General features: G+C 33.2%; 1 protein-coding gene across 1 annotated transcript in view; it reads left to right on the top strand.

Moving 5' to 3' along the window:
• Window positions 1-20,479, top strand: part of Nek1 (NIMA related kinase 1) — a 161,886-nt gene that overhangs the window by 64,289 nt on the left and 77,118 nt on the right. The window contains exons 17-18 of the mRNA XM_048791768.1: window positions 19,572-19,655; window positions 20,085-20,168. Of these exons, the coding sequence (XP_048647725.1) occupies window positions 19,572-19,655; window positions 20,085-20,168 (168 nt within the window). The remainder of the gene's footprint in view (window positions 1-19,571; window positions 19,656-20,084; window positions 20,169-20,479) is intronic.

The raw sequence follows: 20,479 nt of genomic DNA on the forward strand, positions 1-20,479 counted from the left end.
GGTGGGGGTTAGGAGTGGGTTTTCTTGTTTGTTTTATTTTCACAGTGCTGAGTTTTGAACCCCCCAGAACCTTGAACATGCTAGGCAAGTGCTCTGCCACTGAGATAGAACTCCAGCTCAGATGCTGTAATTTTTATTTTTCTTTTAAAGTTGATTTGGGTTATACTTTCCATGTCATTCTTTATGATGCTTATATTTTTCTCTATGCTCTTGAACATATATAGTATAATTATAATAACTTTAAATATTTTTATCTACTAATTCTGTCATCTTTTTATTTCTGAGTCTCTATTGGTTGATTGTTTTTTTCTCCTCATTAGTATATTTTTCTACTTCCTAACAAGCATTGTGTTTTTGCTTGATTTTTGTACTCTTTAAATACTTGGGGGCTTGATTCTGGGACATAGTTAAGTTATTTGGAAATAATTTGAACCTCACAAGGCTTGCTTTTAATCTCTTGCTAGGCAGTACAAAATAGATGTTAATGTAAGGCTAATTTGGCCCTACTGCTATTGCAGTATGCCTCCCCCACCCCTTCCCCTCTCTCAAGGATCATTGCTCTGTGCTGCCTGTTGCCCAGTGTTTGAAAATTGTCGTTTCATGTATTTTGTGCAGGCTTTTATTTATTTAAGGTAGGTGGGATCTGGTCCCTGTTATTCCACCATGGCTGCAAGCAAGTCTTGAAAGACAATTTGGGGAGGGTCCCCCATGCCCAAAAGCACTTTGAAGATTCTGCTTTATTATCTTACTTTCATTGTTGCTAATTAGACATGATGTTCTGGATCATAATTTGTTTTTAAGATTATTTTTCCTCCTGATAACTCTTAGGACTCTTTTTCTATCCTTGATATTCTGAACTTCATTTGAATATTGCGCAACTTTTTAAAAATTGAGTTCACTCTAGTTCTCACTTGATACTTTTAGCATGCGTACCTTCAATTCTGGGATTGTTTCTCATTTATCATTTCTTAAAATATTGCCTCTCCTTTTTTCCTCAAGAAAACTCCTATTGGTTTTTAGATTTTAACCTATGTCTCTGCTGTCCTTTTTTTTCCCCCTTTACTTTTGTTTGATCCTTTCTATCTTTTTCTTTCCTTTTACTGTTTTGGAAGGATTCCTAGGCCTGATATCCCAGCTCACTGATCTATTCTTTAGTTTTGTTTACTTGTATATTTAATTCATCCTAATGGGTTTCTTTTTATTTCAAAAATGTGTGTTTTCCTGCCCATTAATTCTAATTAATTTTCTCCTAAAATCCTTGTTTGTGCTTTCATTCCCTAATATTATAGTTGTTATAGTCTTGTTCTTAGTGAGCTATTAGCTGCATTAGCTTGACTTCTTTGGGTTTTGTTAGTTATTTCATAGTGTTGGCACTCCTCAGATGTTTATTGTTCTTGGTAGTGTGTTCATGTTTGGAAATGTCAGTTTGTAACAGTGTACTACTGCTATAACCCGTCTTCTATAATCTTCAGTAAGAGTAGAGAATGGGTGGGGCATAGGAATATTTTGTAATTACAAATAGCTTGATAGATTATTTTCTGGGCTCAAAAGTCTCTTGTTCTTCCTAAGTTTCATCAGTCACCCAGACCATTAGCTTATCCTTTCACTTCAAGCTCTCTCTTACTGCTCCTATGTCAAGTTAACTGGCACTGCTTCCTGACTTATAGAGATGGGTAGTGTCTTGGAGGTAACCCTCTTACTATATACTGTTGTCTGCTGTTAGACCTTCTCATACTCTTAGCTTCCAACATGTCATGGAGCATGCTTTGTGCTGTTCACATCTTCTGTTGTAACAGTCTTCCTCACAGGCTTTTGCTTGTATAAGTTTCACACTGATTTTGTGCATTTTCCTTGTCTCTGGATTTCTTTTCATTTTGGTACTACCAGGAGTTTTGCTTTATATGTACTTACTTAGGACTTACTTATGTGTACTTACTTTTAAAAAGAACAACAACCTAGCAACACAAAAAGCAAAAACAAAAACTATACATAGTTATTTTATTCTAGAAATTTGCAGGAAGGGAAGTTGAACTGTTCACTGTGTCATCTTGCAATCAGGAATTAGTATATTTCAGGCAAGGAATATAACTTGGTGGTAGAACACTTGCTTGGCATGCAAGAATTCCTAGGTTCAGTCCCCAGAACTATATAATAAAAAATAAAAGAAGGAAATGTTTCTCCCTTGCCTGGGCAAGATGCTATAGTACAAAGTGAAAGGTACCTCTAGGTGTATTCCTGGTTAACTAGTAATTTACTTTTTTCCTCTCTCTGTCTCTCTCGTCTCTTTCTCTCAATGAACTGTATCTACATACTCCTCCAATGCTACAGCAGTTGCTTTATTTCATTTTATTATTGTGTTCTCATTTTAGCAATGTATTTTGATAATGATCTTTATGTATCAAAATTCATTCTGTTAAACTTCATTGAATTTCTTCATTTTCTTGATGACTAAATCTGTACATAAATCTTTGACTAAGAAAGATATGGCAAAAAGGAAGAATCTCTGCTTTTTCATGTACTTGCGTATATGTATTATATTACCTGTTTTGCTGATTTACTAATTTAACAAAACAAATTGTTAAGCAGTTTGGGATTATTAGGGATAATAAAACTTAATAAAAACTTAATATAAAGCTCACTCTAAGTTATCTCTAGATTAATTTACGGTTTAATGTTGCACCAGAATATGCACACTATTATATTAGAGTTCTCTAGAAAAACAGAAGCAATAGATGATATATTTATGTAAGAGATAATTTATTAGATTAGCTTCCATAATCACAGAAGCTAAAAATTTCCCAATGGCCTTCTGAGAGCTAGGAAAAGTGGTAGTGCGTCTGTTCAGGAAGCCAGAAGCCTCAGAAAAAGAGAGGTTGATAATGCAGTTCCCTCTCTGAGGCACAATCCTGAGAGTGCCCTGGAGAGTTACTAGTGTAAGTTCAAAGCCTCCATGACCCCCTAATTTATCATCCTGTATTCCTACAGAACCACGTTTGATACCAAAATCTGCAACCATCTCAAGCAGTAACCAAGTCTCTGGGACCGTGGCTGCAGCAGCCCCTGAGTGCTTAGGCAGCTGAGCATGGTGAAAAATTTCCTAAGTCCTACTGTGCAAGCATAATGCTCCCATGGCCTCCACACAAAGGAATTTTTTTTCTTTTACACCCTTGAGTCTGAGATGGATATGATGTTGCCAATTCATGAGATGCCTTTAAATCATCTTTTCCATTTCTGGGTAAAGTACTTAGCATTTCTTTAGTGGCTGTAATCTCTTTAACAACCATGCCTTCCTTAGACCCAGTTTTGCTTGGCACTATTCTGGGGCCACACTCCAAGTTTTTCAAATCTTTCTGCTTTACTTTCTGTTCTTTATGATCACGATAAATTTGTCTAAAAGCCATCAGCGATATATACATTATAACCCCTAAATACTGTGCTGCCTTGAAATTTCTTCCACCAGATTAATTAGTCCACCACCTTTAAATTCAGCCTCACAGAAATTCTCCCGGGTTCTTACAGAGTCCTCCTCTGGAACCTTAGTCTTTATTGTCCACAGTCCTATTAGCATTCTAGTTCTTTTGAGCTCCCACTAGAATCACCTATTAAGCTCTGCTTTTACAATATTCTACAGCTTTTCCAGATTGTATATCTAAACTTTTTCAAAATTCTTCACATAAACTTTAAAAGTCTCCAAAAGCTTCTGAACCACATGGTCATGTTAATCACAGCAACTATTCCACATCTCAGTATCAGTTTTTTTAAACATTATTTATTAGTTATAGGTGGACACAATATCTTTATCTTATTTTTATGTGGTGCTGAGGGATCGAACCCGGTGCCTCATGCATGGTAGGCGAGCACTCTACCTCTGAGCCACAACCTGAACCCCTCAATTTCTTTTTAGCCAGCCTTTTCCTCATCATTACCAGAAAATCTAACAAGAGCAATGTAGGGGTGGAGTTTATTTTAGCTTAGATTAGCTCTGGACCAAAATGGGCAGAGGGGTATGGTGGAGGAAAGCAGGTCAGGACATGGCAATCAGGAAGCAGAAAGAGAGCTAGTCATGTTTTCTCTTAATCTTATTCTGCTTATTATGTCCATCCAGCAAATGTTTCATTTTGGTAATCATATTTTTTCATTTATTGTATTTTCATTTCTTTTTATTTCTACTTCTTTGCTTATAGCACTTTATTGAAACTTTTTTCAAGAGTGGTCATGATTGGATTGTTCGCACATTTGTATTCTCGTGTCTTTGAAGTTTTTGTCAGATAATTATATGGGTCATCTGATAAATCTTTTTATCATCTATTTCCATGTAAGTTAAAATTTTTGTGTTTATTCATATGCTGATTAATTTTGAATTTATCCTAAACATTTAGAATATTACATTATTAGAACTCAGGACTTTGTTTAAATTTTAAGGATATTGTTGATTGTATTTACTTTAGCAGACAGTCAAACTATCAGGCTCAAGCTGCAAGTTTCTGTTTTCTTTCTGTGGGCTGTGTCTCCAGTTACACTTCTTTATCTCATCGCCTAGTACTACTCTTCAGATCTGTCCCATGTGTGTGCCACCCAGTGTGATTGCTTTGAGATCTAGGTAGCTCAGTGCTCAAAGTCTGTGATATGCCCAATAGGATTAGATCCATTCACATACAGATTATAGGTAAGCCCAGAACTTTAGTATAGGATATGTGGTTATTTTCCTGGGCTCCTTCCAGTCTTTCCTCTCCTTGATCGTTTTGCATTTCCTGGGGCTCAACTTTCACTCTCCTAGCTTTAAACCCCACAGTCTATATCATCACCTCTAGAAGCAAGCAGCAGGAGAATAGAGAGAGAAGCCATGGGTTTTGGCCCTGCCTTTTGGGAGCATCCATGTTACAAAACACAAAGATGCTCTTCCTCAGAATTTTGGTTCTTATGATCTTCTGTTGCAGCAGTTCTCACAACAGTTAGGTTTCCTGGGTGCTGGAGCACAAGAGAAAGGAAAAAAGGAAAGGAGAAGAGAGAAAAAATGGAGATTTCCTCCCTTCTTCCTTCGTTTTAGGCATTCCCTTCCCCACTCCTTGAGCCAGAACTAAAGAATTTCTCTTGTGTATCTGCCATCTCCAGAGTACTCAGTTTCAAGTTGTCAGCCAAGTTCAGTTCAGACTATGGGATAGCATCAATTTTAGAAAATGGGGTACTCACTACATGGTAGGTGGTACTTTTTAGTTCTGCTCTTCTCTAGTGTAACCACTTTTTACTTTTTTAGATTCCTCAAAAGTTCTGTCTAGGTTTTAGAGTTTTACTTAGTGAAAGAGAAAGTTGACACATGCTTATTCTACATTACCTATACCAGAATTTTCTCACATCTCTTTTAACATTTTTAAAACTAAATTCATTTTATTGTCTTCAAACTTGCTGTCTTTTTTGTATTGCCTTTCTCACTGTGGAGCATCACCAAAAAAGATGGTTTTATTTTGAGGTGTAGATAGTTTTGAGTCCCAGTAGGAAATTAAACCCACCTTTTATTACCTTCTGTCAGTATTCAACCCAACACACACACACACACACACACACACATAAAATCCATGATAAAATCCCCTTAGATCCTTTTAATGCATCTCTTATTAAAGCTGCAAAAATGATCTTTCTAAAATGAAATCAAACACATTTATCATCTTTTAAAAGCTATTCAGTGGTTCTTTATTGCTTAAAGGATAAATTAAAAACTTTTCAGGTGCAGAAAGCTTCATCTTTTGGTTCTCTTACCTCTCTTGATTTTGCTCTCTTGCCTTTTTTATCCCTCAAACTTGAGTAGTACCTATTTGCAGTTGACAGTGCCATGTTTCTCTTGTTCTTACCTGAAATACCATTGCTCTTCTTAGAGTTTGTGGCACTTCTGTGTTGCTTTGTTGGCTTGGGTATTACTGCACAAGATGTGGGACAGAGAGGCAACAAAGTAAATCTACTATTAGTACTATTGAAATTCTAATGCAATGGAGGAAATGACAATCTCTTGTAGAAACAATTATTAATATGTATAGTGTGCTCTATAGTTTACAAAACGTCTTTTTGTTTCACTTATCTTCATAGCACCTTCATAATACAGATGTTATATTATTACCATAAGAAAAGAATTGATCTTATTAAATAAGGTGTCTTGCCCATCTGTGTTGTACAGGCATTAGTACAACACATTAGGTCTTAAGGATACAACAGTAAGACATACCCTTTAGGTCTTGAGGCGTTAGGTCTTGAGGATACAACAGTAAGACATACCCTTTCTTAGAGTGTATTGGCTCTTAGCTGGGAAGAAGAGGATGGAGAGTTTCAGAATCCATTTTGAAAACAAATTCAGAAGTTTGTAGGAATAGTGACATAGTGTTCTTCAACTCTCTGTCATATCTACAAGATCCTCCTTGATCATTGATACTAGAAAGAGATCAGTTACAATAAATCCAGCTAAAATACAGCTGTACATTTTATAGAACAAGTTGGGGTATTTAATTGAGATTTTACCTTGAAAATGCAGTTTAATTATTTTATCTATCAGAATTTAGGTTATGTTTGTTTTAATTCTGAAAATTAGTAATCTGAAGAAGATTTCAATTTTTCTGATAGCATTATATAATAAGTTCTATCTATTTTTATCAAATTAAAGATGAAAACTAGGAATGTTGCTCAGTGGTAGAGCACTTGCCTAGCATGTGTGAGACTCTGAGTTCCATCTCCTGCACCATTAAAAACAAAAATTAAAGAGGAAACAGATGTAGGGCACATTATATTTTACAAATAACTAAAAAAATTGCTAATCTAGCTGATAAATTGCTTTTTATCACTCAACCTTTTTATTTTATACTTGATGAAATGCCTGTTTATTTTACAAATAACTGAAAAAGGAAAAAGTTTCTAATATCGCTGATATAGTGCTTTTTATTACTCAACTTTTTTATTTTATACTTGATAAAATGCCTGTTTTGGATTTATTTTTTTATTATATAATTATTGTGCATCTATAAAAAGGAAACTATGAATTAAGTCAATTGATAATTGTATTCATTCCTAAATATGCTTCACATTCATAATTTGATTTTTCAGTATTTTTTAAATCAGGGTCACATGGTGTTCATGTATTCTCACATAATATTATCCTCTCCAAGCACATAGAGATGATAATATTTTCTAATAGAGTGCTCCTGTTTTTTGTCTCTGGGATTTTTCTCTCAAGGAGTCAACCCTAACCTGAAAGTTTTAATGTTAGCACTTTCTTGCTTTTATCTGAAGGTATTAATGAAGGTTTTAATAACTACCAGGTCTGTGTTTCTTCTTGAAATAACCCATATGTGATTTATCAATTGAAACTTTAGGGGACTGCATACAGTCTTGTACACACACACACACACACACGCACGCACACACACACACACACACACACACACACCCCAAAACTGATACATTACTCAGGCAGTAACATTTATGTTTTTAAGTGCTGCCTGGTCAACAGTGACTGTCAGATACCTTTGACTATAAAGATTCCACTCCCATTTCAGAGATGTTAAAATGTAAAAAAAAAAAAAGTTTGTATTAGGACAATGAAATATGGTACATTTTTTACTTTATGCTTTATTTTTACTATATTATAAAAGAGCTATATTATAAAAGTGCCAGTTTTCCAAAGATCATTTCTTACTGTCTCGATACTCCCACAATTCTGAAGCACAAACCTCAGAATTCTTTGCAATTTTCTTTTACTTGGTTATTACTTTATGTAACTCTGTCATTTTTATAGGTGAATTTGAATGGTTTCCAATATCAATGTTATTGTTTCATTAAATTCTTCATTTTTGGCAAGATTTTCAATTTTGTTAATCAGCGGATTTATTTTTGATTTTTTGTTTGTGCACTACTGGGGATCATTCCAGGGGCCTAGTGCATGCTAGGCAAGCACTCTACCACTGAACTACATTCTAGCCCAATCAGTGGATTTGAGTTAGATATGCATTATATTATCAGATATTTACAATCTTCAACACCCAGGGAAAGATTAACCAACAGAGATCTTGATATGAAGAGTATGAATAGAAGCTGGTGTTGAGAATTGGAGGGATATGAAGGGACTAATTTTATAGTGATCCTCTAAGGCATGTTTATAGTAGTCATTCATGCATGTTTTTGGGCCATGGTAACTGTTGCTTCTCAGTTCAACATTATAACTGCTGAACTCTTCATGGAGTAGCTGCATATCTCTAGCGCAGTACTAAAACGGATATTTATGATAATGGCCTAACTCCTTAAGAAGAAATATTAACATCATTGATTTAAGGCCACATAGATTAAATATTTTTCCATTGATAAATATAAATATCCATAATTTGTTTCAATAATTTGGAATTATGCATGAAATTGTATTTGTTTATTTTTATAATTACTCATAAAAATCTCTGCTGATGAAAAGATACAGTCTTAAAAGAGATTATAAGAGATTCAGGTGTTAAATCTAATATTTTCTGGTACTTTTAATATCATATTATGAATAATCCTAAACAGTTAAGACTAATTTTTAAATATATATTTTTAGTTGTAAATAGACACAATACCTTTATTTTATTTATTATTTTTATGTGGTTCTGAGGATCAAACCCAGTGCCTCACACATGCTATAATCCCAGCCCAAGACGAAGTTTTTTGAGTCTTAAGGATTAACTCTGGAACAGAAAACTGCCATAAATTATTTGATCAATACATTTTATTAATCTCTTTGGGAAACCACAATGAATTATAACTTAATTTCTATGGAAAATAAAGCCTCTGACCTATGAATAAGCATTTGGAACAACAGGGATTTTTAGGTTACATTTTAAAGAAGTCATGGTTTTTAAAAATAATTTTATATGCTTTTATGTGGGTTCAAACTTTTTCCTGCACAGGCAGCTGAAATGCATATTAGTAAAGTTCTGACAAAGAATACGTCAAGTCAACTGTTTTTGGTGGTAATTGTGCTGGTGGTGGTTTTTTTGTGGTTTTATGGGGTTTGTTTATTTTGCTATGACATAATAAATGTTAATTAATATTACTGAGAGTCTAATCCTGATAACAATTATCTGTGGTAGAGTTTTTTTAATGCATTTTAAAATGTGTTCTGATTATATATGACAATAGAATGCATTTTGACACATCATGCATAAATGAAGTATAACTTCTCATTTGTCTGGTTGTATATGATGTAGAGTTACACAGATCATATAATCATATATACACAAAGAGTAATGTACATTTTACTATCATGCCTACCCCTAAATCCCTGCATTCACTCCCCTCTATTTAGTCCAAAATATGTCTATTCTTAACCCCACCCCCTTATTGTGAATTAGCATCTGCATGTCAGAGAAACCATTAGGACTTTGGTTCTTTGGTATTGGCTTATTTTGCTTAGCATAATATTCTCCAGTTTCATTCATTTACCAGCAAATCCTATAATTTAATTCTTCTTTAAGGCTGAGTAATATTCCATTATACACACACACACACACACACACACACACACCACTGTTTCTTTATTCATTCATCTGTTGAAGGACACCTAGATTGGTTCCATAGTTTAGATATTGTGACGTGAGTAGCTGTAAACATTGATGTGGCTGTATCACTATAGTGTGCTGATTTTAAGTCCTTTGGGTAAATCTAGGAGTGGGATGACTGGATTAATGATTCCATTCCAAGTTTTCTAAGACTCTCCATATTGTTTTCCATGGTGGTTATATCAATTTGCAGTCCCTGTGGTGGAGATTTTTACTCCAACATTATAGGTTGATGACCCAGAACCATTAGTACTTTGCCCAGGGTCATATAATATGCCCAAGAAGTAGTCAGTGTCTGACTTTTAAGATTATGCTTTAAACTATTTTACTGTTATTTATTCCTTTTAAATTTTTATATTAATATTTTCCTTAATTTAGATAAAACTTGTAGATATGATGATATTATAGAGGCAGGATAAGCAAATATTTTCTTTAAAATATAACATAGTAAATATCTTGGGCTTTATAGTTCATATGGTGCCCTATGCAACTACTCACTCTTACCATAATAGTGAAAAACTAACAAATGGGTGTAGCTATGTTCTAGAAAATCTTTATTTTGGAAATTAGACAGCAGGCTAGAATTGACCTGTTGACTATAGGTTGCTAGTCCTTGTTACAAAGTATCTTACATAGTAAATTAATTCTTCAACATTGCTGTTATTTTTCTAAATCTTTAAAAATATTTTTAATCCTTGTAAAATAACATTTGTTACATAGAAAAGAATATATGTAATATATGTGTAAATTAGGACGTTGGAACACTATAGTATTCCCTAGAGTTGGAACAAAATAGCCCTGGATTTTATATACTCTTCTCTGCCTCAAGGATTGGCAGATGTGCTTATGGAAAGTGCTAGATAGTAAATATTCATGGTTTTGCTGGATCATAAGTTCTCTGTTATAGCTATTGAATTTTGTATTACAGCACAATACAGAATAACAAAGACAATGTATTAGTGAATGAACATGTATGTGTTCCAATAATGCTTTATCTATGTACACTGAAATTAAAATTTCACATAATTTGCATGTGTCTAAAATATTCTTCTTTTTTTTTTCCACCATTCTTACTTTATGGGCTATAGAAAAAGAAGTGGTGAACTGAACTGGATTTTGGCCCATAGGCTATGGTTTGCCAATTGCTTCCTAACTTGCTCCTTTGCCTCTGTTGAATCATTATTCTGAATTTTGGATTTAGCATTCCTTTGGATTTCTTAAACACTTTTTTTCACACATGTACATGTGCCTAAGCAATATATTGTTCAGTTTTACTTATTTTAGGGCATTATAAATATTGTAAATATTTATAATATTTATATTATATATTATTTATATTATATAATATTTATATAAATATTACAAATAATGTAAATTGAGCCCTTTTTTTCATTAAGCATTTTTCTAAGATTCATACATGTAATCAAGTATAGCTGTATAATATTCCATTGTGTGACTACATCACAATTATTAATTCTCCTTACAATATTTATTGAAGTTGATCATAGTTCTGCTTTGAATATTCCTATAGATGTCTTCTGCTGTATGTAAGAGTTTTTCTTGGATAGCTGGGGTTTTTTTTGTTTGCTTGTGTTTTTGTTTTTGTGGAATAACTTAGCAGAAGAACCTCTGAATTTTACCAAAAAATCATGAAGCAGTATTATTTCTCTTGAAAATTGTTACTTTCTTATGAACTATCTTAAATCATACTGTATTTATTTATCACTAATAGAAATTTACTTATATTAATGACCTTATTAAAAACTTAAAATGTTAAACAGTTTATATGCATTATCTTTGTATTCGTCTGCTAGGGATGCTATAACCAAATACAACAAACTAAATGGCTTAAACAATTGAAATTTACTATCTCACAGTCTGAAGGCAAGAAGACTAAGATCAGTGTGTCAATTGGGTTGTTTACTTTTGAACGCTGTGAGGAAGAATATGCTCTATCCCTCTTTCCTACTTTCTGGTAGTTGCTGGCTATCTTTGGCTTTCCTTGGTGTCTAGAATCATTATTCTGGACCTTTGACCTCATCTTCCCATGGTGTTCTCTCTATGTGTGAGTCTATCTCCAAATTTTCCCTTTAGCACACTAGTCATATTACATTAGAGTCCATCTTGTTACCCCCAATATTAAATTGGTAAAAATTTTATCTCCAAATAAGATCAATATGAAGTACCAGGTATTAGATTTCAACATATAAATTTGTAGAGGGACACAGTTCAACTCATAAAAATCTCTTTCAGTCTTTACAACAATCCATATAACTCTGTTGAACTTTGATGTACTGTTTATACCATAGAGTATTTTGCAGTATCAAAATCTTAGCTATCAAAAAGCACTTTCTTCCCAGTTCCAGAACAGCTGGCATAGATTCACTTTTCCATTCACTTCCCCTTTAAATACAATTAAATAACTTAGCAGTTATTTAGCATAAAATGATAATTTAATTCTAAATGCTGTCAAGAAGGTGAATTAGCTAGGGACTGAGGACTTGAGGAATAACATTAAGTTTCTCTGAATTTTTTTTTTCATCTTCTTATACCCAATACTGGTAGAGTCTATCCAAGATTTAAAGACAGACAGAAATAAAGACAAAGAAAAAGAAACAAGAAAAGCCTGCTTCCACTCATCATTCATCACTTTAGTTTTAGGAAAATAGAATTCCAACGGAAATGGGCGTCTCCATCACCTACTACACACCAGACCCCTGGTGAGTGGTTCAAGCTGGAGGCAGCAGTAAAAGTCTCAAGTGGTCCCAACTCCACTTCACAACTGGGCATTGACATTTAACTTAAAGACCAGCGTAATCCACAACCAGTGACAAAGCCCTGGGCCATCCATCCCATCTCAACAAGTATAATGCTAACAACCGATTCCATTTACCTTGTAGCAATGAGTATAAAACTGCCTGTCTCCATATGTTCCATCTAGTTAGATAAGGAGAACAGACCCAGAGGCATTTGCCTCCACTTTCAGGAAGTCTCCCAGCAACAGCATATGGCCTGGGAAAGCAAATTCCATCCTTATCAGAAAGTATCAACAGGGATTGAGCAAGAGCTCCAGCTACCACTGTAACTCAAGCCCAGAAAAAATAGTCCAGAACCTGAATGCTATCTCTAGAGCAGGCTACTTTCTGTTAAAATAGAAGATATAAATAAGGTAGAGTCTTCTAACATAATAACCATATTAAAGATACAATTTTAAAAAAGCATTTGTCACACAAGGATAAGGCAAAATAGTTTGAGTGAGAAAAGCATTCATTGGACCAAGATGAATCAGATGTTGAAATTTTCTGTCAAGGATCTTAAAGCTACTGTCATAAAACTGCTGTAATAATCGATTACAGATCCTCTTGATGAAAAAAGAAAGCTTAGCAAAGAAATAGAAGTTATAAAGAAGAACCAACTGGGAATTATAGAACTGAAAAGTACAATAACCAAAATTTTAAATTCACAAGATAGTAGTATAGTGGAAATGATAGAAAATAGAATCAGTGAACTTGAAGACAGATTGATTAAATTTATTTCATCTGGACAACAGAGGGAAAAATAACAGAAAAAAAATCATAGTTTCAAGAAGTTATAGGATAATACAAAAGATTTAGTGTTTGTTTTACTGGAACTGAAAAGCCAAGAAAAAGTGTGACTGAAAAATGTATTTGAAGAAGTAATAGCTGAAAACTTTCCATGTTTGGTGAAAGATAGAAATCTACAGATTCAAAGAGCTAGGTGAACCTACAATAAGATAAACTCAAAGAAATCCATAACCAAAAAATAATAATAACTTTCAAAAACTAAAGTTGTGAAAGTCAGAGACAAAGAAAACTAACCTTTAAAATGCCAGAAAGGGTAGTGGGAATGTAGCTCAAAGATAGAGCACTTGCCTAGCATGCACTAGGCCCTGGGATCAATCCCTAGTACTGTGAAAAATAAAATAAAAGTAGCCAGAGAGAAAGGACACCAAATTGAGAGCATATTTTTCATCTGAAGCCAAGGATATCAGAAAGAAGTGAGACAACATATTTCAAATGCTGAAAGAAAACTACTGTCCATCTCAAATTCTATATCTGATTAAAATATCCCTTAAGAATAAAGTGGAGATAAAGGCAGTCTCAAATGAAGAAAACTAAAAGAATTTTCTGATAACAGAACAAAATAAAGGCATTAAGAACACATAAGGAGACATTATATAATAATAAAAGAGTCGGTACACTAAAAAGTTACTGCAATCCTAAATGTATATACTCCAAATACCCGGAGCTTCAAAGTATATAAAGCAGAAATAAACAAATCCATAATTACAGTTGGAAACTCACACCCTACTATCAACAATTTCTAGAACTATTGAACAGAAAATCAGCAAGGATGTAAAATAGCTGAATCCTACCAATTACCACCAAGCTCTAAACTTACAGAATATTTCTCCCAACAAAAGCAGAATAATCATTTTTTGAAGCACTCATTTAAAAATCCCTGAGATAGACAGAAAGCTGAATTATTAACCTTAACAGATTTAGAAGAATCGATATTATACAGAGTTTATTTTTTGAACATAATGGAATCAAACAGAGGACAGGAAAATCTTTAGTCACTAGAAAATTAATGCACTTCTAAATAAATATACACAGAATTGCATGAAAAAATACAACGTCTGATTTTGTGGAATATAGCTAAAGCACTGCTGAGAGGGAAATTTATAGCACTAAACATTTGCAGTAAAAAGGAAGAATGTCTCAAATTAATAATCTAAGTCCCTCCCTCAAGATAGTAAAGAAAGAAAGAGCAAATAAACCAAAGCAAGCAGAATGAAGTTAATTAAGTTTAGAAATCAATAAAATTGAAGAGTGGAGTGAATACTATTGACAAGTTTATTGAAACAAAAAACTGGTTCTTAAAAAAATAGGAGTAAAAATGATAAATTTCTAGCAAGATTAACAAAGATGAAAAAAAAACAAACAAACAAATGACCAGTATTGGAGGTAAAACAAATGATGTCACCACAGATCTAATAGCAATTAAAAGGATAATAAAAAACAACTTTATAAATTCAATAATTTAGAACAAATTAAGAACAAATATGACCAATTTTTCAAAGGCCATAAACTATCAAAAAATAGATAATAACTCTATAACTATTTTTAAAACTTAATTTGTGATTTTAAAGCTCTTGAAAAAGAAATTCTCAGGCCTTCATGTTTTCACTGGAGTGGAATGTTTTACTAAACATTCAAAGAACAACACCAATCAATGTAGTTATAAGTTGTCTTTCAAAAAATAGTAGTGTAGTGAATCATTCTCAGCTGTGGAAAGAGACGTACCCCAAAAAACAAACAAACAGATAAAGACAAACAGACTCACCCAAACAAACAAACAAACATGAAAATGGAAGCTATATAGATCACTATTTCTCATGAACTTAGATGAAAAAATCCAAACAAAATTTTAGTAAGTTGAATCCCTCTACAACCAAGTAGAATTTAGTCAGGATATTACAAGTTTATTTCAGTATTAGAAAAATCAGTGTGATCCAGTGTATCCACAGGCTGAAGAAGAAAAAAATCATATATCAATTGATAAAGGAAATCTTTTGACAAAATTCACCTATTCATGATCAAAGTTCTTACACTAGAAATAGAAACATCCTCAATCTCATAATAAGCATTTACAAAAAAAACTAAATATAACATCATACTTGCAAGTAGAAGATGAATGCTTTCCCTCCACAGTCACAGAAAAGGGAATGATGTATGCTCTTACCACTCTTATTTGTCATAATACTATAGGTTCTAGTTCCTGCAATAAGGCAAGGAAAAGAAAAACATAGATTTGAAAAGAAGAAATAAAATCAATGCTATTTAGTAACGAGTATCTACATAGAAAATTCCAAGAATTCTATTAAAATTCAAGAAATAAAAAGAATTAATTATAGTTATAAGATAAACAAAATCTATTGAATTTGTTTACTGACAGTGAGTGGAAACTGATTTTTAAAATGCAATCCTACTTATAGCTACTTCAGACAAAATTAAGAAAAAAGAAAATCTAACAAGATATCTGCAAGATTTGTGACATTAAAATCACAATTTAAAAAAAAATTCTTCTAGTTGTTGATAGACATTTATTTATTTTTATATGATGCTGAGGATTGAACCCAGTGCCTCCCACATGCTAGGCAAGCGCTCTACCACTGAGCCACAACCCCAGACGCTAAGAATCACAAAATTTGGAAAGTCCTACTGTGTTTATGAGTTAGAAGACTTCACACAGTAAAAATGGTAGTTTTTCTTAAATTTCTCTGGAACTTCAATGTAATTACTCTTAAAATTCCAGAAGTTCTCAATAGATATAGACAAGCTTGTTCTAAAATTCATATGATAACCAGGTACTATGGAGCATGCCTACAACCAAAGCAACTCTGGAGGGTGAGGCAGGAGATGTACAACTTGATAAGACCCTGTCTTAAAAAATAAGAAAGGGTTGGGGATGCGCTCAGTGGTTAAGTGCCCCTGGGTTCAATCATCAGTACCCCTCAAATAAATAAAATTTATATAAAATTAATTTAATTTGGCCTTAAAATGGACAAAAATTGTGATGAAAAAAGAGGAATGATCCTAATGTTAAGGCTGACTTCTAGCTATAGTAATCAATATAATGTAGTACTAGTGAAAGCATAGGTATGTAGATCAGTGGAACAGCTTAGCGCATATCCACACAAATATGCCTGATTTGCTCTTCACAAAGAAAAGCACTTCAGTGGAAGAAGGACAGTCTTTCCAATATTATTGCTGAAGGAGTTGGACATCCATTGCTAAAAGAAGAAGAACCTTGAGCTAAACTTCACACCTTATAAAATAGCTCAAGACTGATAATCAGGTTTCTTTTTAATACTTTTTAGTTGTCAATGGACCTTTATTTTATTATATATGGTGCTGAGAATTGAATCCAGTGCCTCACACATGCTAGGCAAGTGCTCTACCAGTACCCCTCAAATACATAAAATTCATATAAAATTAATTTTAGTCCTAAAATAGACAAAAACAATTATGTTTTAAAAAAGGAATGATCCTAATGTTAAGATTGATTTCTAGCTATAGTAATCAACATAATCTAGTACTAGTGAAAGCATAGGTATGTAGATCAGTGAGCCATAACCCCAGCTCTCAATCAGGTTTTAATATAAAACATAAAACTTCTTAAAAAAAAAGGGACAGAAGATAATTTTAGGGCCATTGACCAGGCAGTTTTTGAACTTGATATAAAGAACATGAACTGAAAAAGGAGCACTTTTTTTTTAACTTCAAAGTTACTCAGATTCTTCTATTTCTCAAATACTGAGAAAGATAAAGTCCATAGTAATACTCAGCTCACTTCCAAGAACGCTGTAGATACTTCCATATCTTTTTAGTTCACCTCATATCATTACCTACTACTGCCTATTTTTTATTTCCCTTTGCCTCCCCAACTCTGACCTATATCCCCAAAGCTCAAATAACTGTTAAGCTGATTCCAGGACCTTCTTGAATGTGGGGTGGACTGGGTGAGTTGAAAGTGTTTTCTCAAGAGGAAAAAGGCAGAACATGCTCATACAGTAATTTTTTTTTTTGCTCTTTATTGTCCTTGAAGTACATGCTGTTACTATGCCCAGACTTAGCAAGTTTAAGTAATTTTGCGTAAGGTTGCCATTGGCAAAAACATGAATGGGATAGACTTCATAGTCTGTAGACCATGTTCTTAACTGTCATAGTATACTATGCTAATGAGTACTGCTGTGAGAGGTCTGCATAAACATTGGTATGTAGGTCAGGGGAGGCAACTTGATTCATTACAGAAAGCTTTGGCAAAACTTTTCAGGGGGATATTTGATTTGAGTTTTGCAAGATGAGTAGAGTTAATCATTTTAAGATGACCAGTGAGATTATATGTATGTATGCATGTATGTGTGTACACACACACACACACACACACGGTTTTTGACTAGAATATAGGATTTATGATTGAGTAGGGACAGTGATGAATCTGCCATTCAACAGATGGATTAAAGTCTGAAAATAATGGGAACCATTGAAAGACTTATGTGAGACCTGGTGTGAAAAATAATTATAGAAAGGTAACTCCAAATATCTTTTAAGAATAGATTGGAGACGGGAGACTAGAAGTAAGATGTTAAGTTAGGAAAATTTTTTATAAATTCAGGAGACAAAAGAAGAAAACCTGAGCTAAGACAGAAATTAAAGGTATAAATTATGAGGATTAGGAGATCGGATTGGAAATGTGGCAGTCATTTGTATATTGTTGGTACGAAAGAGGAAAAGATAACTCCTATCTTGCTGATTCATGTGGCTTAGCATAAGCTAGGAATAAAAAAATATAGTAAAAAAAGAAAAGTGGATTAAAAAGTCAGGTTTGTAAATTGTTTGAGGTATCTTTGCTACATAAAAGTGGAATGTCCAGATGACAGTTTAGTGAACTCCAAGTTCTATAATTCAGAAGAAAAAGCACTATGAAATTTTGTTTTGATGGTGGTATTTTGAGACAGGGCCTTCTGTATTCCCCAGAGGCCTCATCCTGACCGAGCCTCTTGAGTAGCTGGGTGGGAGATTGATTTAGTTTTGGGAATCAGCAACATATGTTAAAATCTGGGGATGAGAAGAGAAGGACCAGAGAATGAAACTCAAGAAAACAGTGACATTTAGCAAGGAGCGAAGAAAGAAAAAAAAAAAAAATGCCTGTGAAAAACAGCAAAGATAGAGGAACCTAGGAGAGATTGCTGTTATAAATACTGAAAGATAGACTTTTTCTTAAAAACATGTGAATTACAGAATATTTATTAAGTAGAATATTGTGAATAGTGTTTAGTAATTTAAGAGTAATTTTTATAAGAAGTATTAATTGAATATGGAAAAAGAATATAACATTAATAAAAATAGTAAAATCCTAGTTTTTGTTAAAATACATATACATTCATACATATGAATAAAAGGAAATTTAGAATGTCTTTAAATTACAGGTTCTCAGATATTAGAATTATAAATGATTCACAATTCCTTATTTTATAAATTTTCTACAGTGAATATATATTGTTATAAGAGAAAAGTATTATATACTCAATTTAATGGATTCAGTCAAAACAGTTTTTCAGTGGAAATAAGTGCAAAAATGTCTCAACAGACTCCATTTAAATCACTTCTGAGTGATTGGTGACCTTAAAATTTTTTCAGAATCATGGATCGGAAACTAGATTTCAGGGGGTTAAATCAAACAGCCATCAGGAAAAGGGAGATGTATAAGCATAGAAAAGTACAACAAGCTGATGAGAAGTAGGACTAAGAATTTGGGGGGAGAATCTTGAAGCACACTTGCATGCTAAAAAAAAAAAAGAGTAAATAATTTGACAATCTGATAGTTTTACTGAAGAATATTAGTAATTTCTAAAAAGATAATTTCACATTAGTGGTAAATTATAGCCAAAAGTAAGTAAGCTTGTGCCTGGGTATGATAATTTCCAGAATAGTAACAGGACATGACTGAGACCAAAAAGTTTCATTTTACCAGATTTCATTACTAATCATGATTCAGAATTTCATTTTTTAATATACAACATATTTGTTGAATTCAAGAACAGTAAGCTCAAATATTTGTGCATGTGTGAGAAATTGATTCACAGACATAAAGAAATGAATTGGGTCTTTTTTAGAGGAAAAAATCGATTTGGTGTTTACCTAACTCTAAAGCAGTTCCAAAACCCTCTTAAGTGAGTAATAAAAACAACTGGTCTCTGTTTTGAATAATTATATTTGAGACTTAATTGCTTTTTTCACTTCTCATTAAATATATTTGCTAAATTGATATAGGAAAATGCCACAATTTTTATTAGAGTTTAGCAGCTAGAAATGGTCAGTATTTGCCCAAAGGAAATTAAGTGGCACATGGCTAATCATAGGTAAGATGATGGCATAGCCTTAGTCATTCTTTAAACTTAGTACATTAAATGATAAACAGGGAATCCTGCAAAACCTGGCAGCTATGTATGGAGGCAGGTCCAGCTCTTCAAGAGGAGGGAAGCCAAGAAACAAAGAGGAAGAGGTATGCTTCCCGCATGTTCGCTACCTCCATCACACAGCCATTTTTTGAGTTTATTGCCTCCTTTTCTTGCATGGTTTAAATTCTTAACAATTGTTTAAAGATTTTGTAAGTTTATAGGGACCTGTTACTATAATTTAACTTCATGCTGTGTCATAATTTTGCCTCATAACTGTTATTCAGTCTTGTAAGCTTAATTTTTTTCTTTTGATCAAATTAAAAATTTGTAATTGTATTTCTTTCTTTTCAGAAATAAATTGCTCTAAATTAAACTCTTGAAAGCTAATATTACATTTCTGTTAACCAGATTTCAGAACTTTTATTTCTTATATTCAGATTAACACTTTCCCTTGAATTATAAATTTTTTAGCAGTAAAAATGTTAATAGTTTTTCTTTTACATGAATATGTTGTGTGTTTTTCTTCTTTGTAGGTTTATCTGGCAAGACTGAGGCAAATAAGACTACAGAATTTCAATGAGCGCCAGCAGATTAAAGCCAGACTTCGTGGTGAAAAGGTAGTTTGAGACTTTATACAAAGTAATCGAGGATGGGAACATAACTCAGTGGTAGCACACTTACCTACCATGCTTGAGGCCTTGAGTTCAAATCCTAGCACTGCCATAAAGGAAATAAATAAAAAGTAACTGAATGATATTATTAATCATTAGATTAGATTAAAATTAGTTTAATATTAGAAATGCTATGCCAATAACAACAACAACAAAAAAAAGATGAATACAGTGAACATAAAAGTTGTTCCGGGCTGGGGATATAGCTCTGTTGGTAGAATGCTTGCCTTGCACATACAAGGCCCTTGGTTCAATCC

Source organism: Marmota marmota, unplaced genomic scaffold, assembly GCF_001458135.2.
Source record: "Marmota marmota marmota unplaced genomic scaffold, marMar, whole genome shotgun sequence".
In the NCBI taxonomy this organism is placed as follows: domain Eukaryota; kingdom Metazoa; phylum Chordata; class Mammalia; order Rodentia; family Sciuridae; genus Marmota; species Marmota marmota.